The following is a 5,000-nucleotide window of genomic DNA, read 5'->3' as shown; positions in this document are numbered from 1 at the left end:
TCTAGCTATGTACTATAATACTACGTCACGAGTTTGTTGGAGACGTACGTAAGTGCTTAGTTACTTACTTACTTACTTACTTACTTACTTACTCACTTACTCTTAATTTTCTCGTAGGAGAAAATATATTGCAATCAATCAACAATGAAAACGACAAACAACGAAAAAGAAAAAAAAGAAAAGAGGAAGTAAACAATTGCAGGGAAAAGAGAGAAATAAAGATGTGAAAAGAAAAGCAACGATATGGCGTTAGAAAATGATCAGTGAATTTAAGATAAGACCGAACCAACGAGTCGAGCATGTATTTTCGATACCCCACGCGCGCAATTCGCTTTATATTTCGCATAACGCGAGTGTTCTTATCAGTTTGCCGACGGATCGCGTTGTTAAGACAAGATCGAGGTAGTATACGGTTGAATGATAAGTCGCGGTTGCATGGGTATTTCCTTACGTTACGTTTCTCAACGTTCGATCATTCTCGACGATCTTTTTTTTTTCTTTTTTTTCCCTTTTTTTTTCTTTTTCCTTAAGTTCCTCTTTTTTCTTCTTGTTTCTCTTTTTTTGTTCCAAAAGAAAATAGGAAAAGAAAGATAAAAGAACGAGACCGATCATTATCGCTATTAGAGAACTTCGTTGGTGATTAATCGCGTGTGAAATTTCGAACTACTTAAAACGAATACTTAATGTATATGTATATATACATATACATATATATGTTGTAAATATAAAAAAAAAAAAGAAAATTCATAGTTCGATATTATATCGTACATTCGTTTCGAAAGATATTACGATCGTGGAAATTGAATTTTCAAGGACGAGTCTCCTCGTCGAGACTCTTCATTCCATATAGAAAGAACAATTTGGTGAATTGTCACGTTACGAATCGATTTTTCTTGAAAACATCATTCGTAGTAGTGGATTCATTTGGAACATCGTCGATTTATCGCGTCCTCGTATCGGATACTACCGTCGATTCAGAAATGTGTTTCTTCATCGGATGGCGCGACGGCGGCATAAAAATTCCTAATTTATGAGGGGCTACAATTTCCATTGAGGTTCGTTCGTTTATTATAATATATATAATATATATATATGTGTGTGTGTGTGTGTGTGTGTGTGTGTGTATAAAGTTGTTTTACAATTTTTCTTTTTTTTTTTACATATATATATCAACATATCAATTTGATCGAATACATCGGATCGAACAACTCAATTCGTCTTTGTATCATTCTACATTTTTTTTTTTTTTCAAAAACTTATAAAAAGATAACTTCGATTTTTAAAAAAGAAGATTGTATCTTTTGGAAGAAAAACCGGATGTGTTATACAATGTGTAATACTTACGAGATTGTTTAGAATACGCTATTGGACGATAAAGTAAAGATACAGAGAGAGAGAGAGAGAGAGAGAGAGAGAGAGAGAGAGAGAGAGAGAGAGAAAGAAATAAAAAGGAAAAGAAAAAAGAAAAAGAGAAAAGACTATTCTATGTAATAAGAAAAATTTTTCGCTACAAGTCGTCGGATACAATTGTAAAATAAAGAAACGTTTTCTTTGTCGAGCTTCGAAGTTGATTTTGTTACGAGATGTAGGCACGGCGTATGGGTTCGAAGAAAAAGAGCTTTGCTTTTTGCATTGCATTCTTATCTGAAAAGTAGAAAGAGAGAGAGAGAGAGAGAGAGAGAGAGAGAGAAAGGGAGAGAGAGAAAGAGTGTGAGAGAGAGAGAGAGAGAGAAAGAAAGGAAGAAAGAGAGAGAGAGAGAAAGAGCTCGTTATTGTTTGCACAATGCTGTTTTGCCAAAGATAAGTATTCCCCTGTATACGCCTATTGTGCTCTAAGGCATGTATACATATTTGCTCGACTCTCCTCTCTCTCTCTCTTTTTCTCTTTCTCTCTTTTTCTTTCGATTTCACAACTATTAGGAAATCTCGTTGCCAACGTATTGCCGTGAAATATAAAATGGCTAATAATGACGATTGTATTGGTAGGAGGTGTAAAAAGCGCAACTAAAAATATCAGGGAGCTTGTTATTTGTATCGTTGATTCCTTCGAACGTGCATAGTGTATGAGAGAGAGAGAGAGAGAGAGAAAGGGAGAGAGAGAAAGAGAGAGTGTTTATGTTGAGAACGAGCGAGCCAGGTAATCTTTTTTTAATCTGCCAAATGTTTGTCATATTTCGTACAAAGTATAAAAAAGAAAAATAAATAAGCGAGGTACGTACGTACGTATATACAATCCGAAAAAGAAAAAAGAAAAAGAAAAATATTCGTCGTTATTTAGTTATATAACAAAGTCCTACGAGGCTATCGTAAACGTGTAAATAATTGTTAGGTATTCGAGGAAATATGTTAGATTCGGAGAATTGCCATTAGAATATAATAAGATCGTTTTCTTAAATAGAAAGATATATTAAGGTGACTCACCCTGTGTGTAAATACATCGTGGATACATACATACACACATACGTATATTTACCAAAACATGCGAATTACTAGGAAGTAGATCTTTTTCACTCGAAGGTCGATTAGACGAGGTTGGGGAAAGATCGTTGAAGGTCGGATCGAAAGGAACGAAAAAGGTCGAGAACGGAACGAACGAACTTAGTAAGCGAGTAAGCGAGCAAGCGAGAGGAAGATGACATAATACCCTTCTCGTCGCGCAATTTGCCAAAGAGATTCGTGCTGCGTGGGACGGACGCAACGCGCGCCGGCATTTATGATAATGTGTAGTCACGGTTTACTGGATGCGACGCCCGAGATGCAACGGCGAACTCGCACTGCGAATCCTACTTAACGCTCTTGTCCCTGATGCAGAAGAGTATGTGAGTATACGAGTATGTAATAAGTGAGTGAGTGAGTGAGTGAGTTAGTTAGTGAACGAGTAAGAGAAAGAGAGAGAGACGACGACGACGACGACGACGACGATGACGACGACGACGACGTCGACGACGACGACGACGACGACGACGACGACGACGACGACGACGACGACGACGACGACGACGACACGCACACGCATATGCACACGCACATACACGCGCGCACGGCCACCGGGATAATCGCGCAAGACGATTGGTAGCTTCCTGTCGGTCACGTGACCGGCCTGCATCGGCGAACACGACCACGCCACGTTCTATGTATGTATGCGCACATAGGCCCTCTACGGAGGATGACATTCGTTGCATTCACCTACTGACATATGACGTTAAAAGCTTGGAACATCTCGCGAACCATTATATTGCTACTGCTTGTGCTATGCGATAATTCTAGACGCGATCTTGATATCTTTGCAAGGATCGATAATTATCAAGGAGATCAAGATATTGTTTCGATACGCTTCTTTTTTCTTTTTTTTTCTTTTTTGTTTATTTTTGTTTGATTTCTTATACGTCCTCACGTTTTCACGTTTGATTTTCTTCAGCAGATAATTTCAGAGAAGAATTTAGGAAATCGTTAGGTTGAGACTGTGTACGATAAGTTATTTTCTCGATTAATTATAATTTCGTATTAATGGAGCACGTAGTAGTAATTTAATATCATCGATTGTCAGGTAATGTTTGCAAATGAGAAATCCGTTTTACGTGAGCTTCGAGCGACCAGCGAATAAGTGTTACTACTTCATTGTGTATCGCACATGAACGTTGTCCGTGATCCGTGTCACCCTAGATTGATAAACGAGCCACGAATCGTTTACGGTGTAACCGATCCTGTTGAGGTGTTACCAATTGAGATCTAACGCATCACCCTTTTCTAACTACTATGCATATATGCGTGTAAATGTATCATCGTCATATATAAACCCAAATGATTATTCAAACATTTCTTTAAAAAAAAAAAACGTTCGTTTCTCCAAAAATTTCGATTAATTTAAGATAGCTTCTTATGACAATTCTTTCGGAATCATATCGTCGAAAACATAATATCGATCTATCGATTTATCGATATTTATAGCAACAGTCGTTAGAAACAAACTAGGTTTGTTCTCTAATGAAGAATTATAAGTAGATAGGTAGGTAGGTAGGTAGACAGATAGGTATATCTCGAGAATAATAAAAAGAAGAAGAGAAAGAAGAGAAAAAGAAGGAAAAGAAGAAGAAGAAGAAGAAGAAGAAGAAGAAGAAAAAAAGAAAAAGGGAAGATTAACGGTGGTAGCGATGATGCCTCGCAATATCGTGCCATCTATTTTGTAATAGAAACAACGGAAGAGCCTAATTCCGCGAGGCTGCCTCGTTCTCTCTCTCTCTCTCTCTCTCTCTCTCTCTCTCTCTCTCTATCTATCTATCTATCTATCTCTATCTCTCTCGCTCACTCTTTGACTCTCTCACTGACTCTCTCACTCCTCTCTCACTCATCATCCTCGCCATTAGACACTGAGACACACGACGATTCGCTCGCACACCGATACTATTCCTATCTACCTATACTTACTTACTTACCTACCTACCTACCTACCTAATTATACCGAGTAGAGTAGCCCACTCGATGCGATAAGCGATTTACATGCCGAACGACACGATGGATTTATATGCCCGAGAAACTCGTACCTAACATCTACAAGTGCATCTCCCTTTCTTCAAAGAGAAAAACAGAGATATGGAGAAAAAGAGAGAAAGAGAGAGAGAGAAAGAGAGAGAGAAAGAGAAAGAGAGAGAGAGAGAGAGAGCGGAAGATTCTTCTTTTTTTCTTTTTTTTCTTCCTCTTCTTCATCATCATCGTCATCATCATCATCTTCTTCTTCTTCTTCTTCTTCTTCTTCTTCATCTTCTTCTTCTTCTTCATCTTCTTCTTCTTTCTATTTTTTTTCTTTTTGTCCGACTTTTCCTATCTTTTGCTCCTATTCCCGGAAGACCTGTCACGAGACGATGTCTTGTTCGAGCGCCAAATTCGAGTCGCCATTCGAAGAGAGACGTGCTTCCTTCCCTTCCCGCTTTTCTCATTCTCAATCGTTTCGACCCTCTCTTTGATCTTTCCCAAACGTTTTCTTCTCAGCTACGATCTTCTAC

At 38.2% G+C, this 5,000-nt stretch overlaps 1 protein-coding gene across 7 annotated transcripts in view; it reads left to right on the top strand.

Annotated features, from left to right (window-relative positions):
- LOC122630620 (forkhead box protein P1-like) overlaps positions 1-5,000 on the top strand; it is a 319,327-nt gene that overhangs the window by 66,467 nt on the left and 247,860 nt on the right. For 2 of the 7 annotated variants that reach the window (XM_043815320.1, XM_043815316.1), the window contains exon 1: positions 750-1,055. The exons of 4 other annotated variants lie outside the window; for them this stretch is intronic. Coding sequence is in view for 1 of the 3 variants with exons in the window: in XM_043815312.1 (XP_043671247.1) it covers positions 2,742-2,819 (78 nt within the window). In the remaining 2 variants the exon portion in view is untranslated. Of the gene's footprint in view, positions 1-748; positions 1,056-2,517; positions 2,820-5,000 lie in introns of those variants that run through there. One more of the 7 variants, XM_043815312.1, reaches the window with a different exon arrangement.

This window comes from Vespula pensylvanica, chromosome 7, assembly GCF_014466175.1.
Source record: "Vespula pensylvanica isolate Volc-1 chromosome 7, ASM1446617v1, whole genome shotgun sequence".
NCBI classification, from domain to species: domain Eukaryota; kingdom Metazoa; phylum Arthropoda; class Insecta; order Hymenoptera; family Vespidae; genus Vespula; species Vespula pensylvanica.
This window is presented reverse-complemented; position numbering and strand designations above follow the sequence as displayed.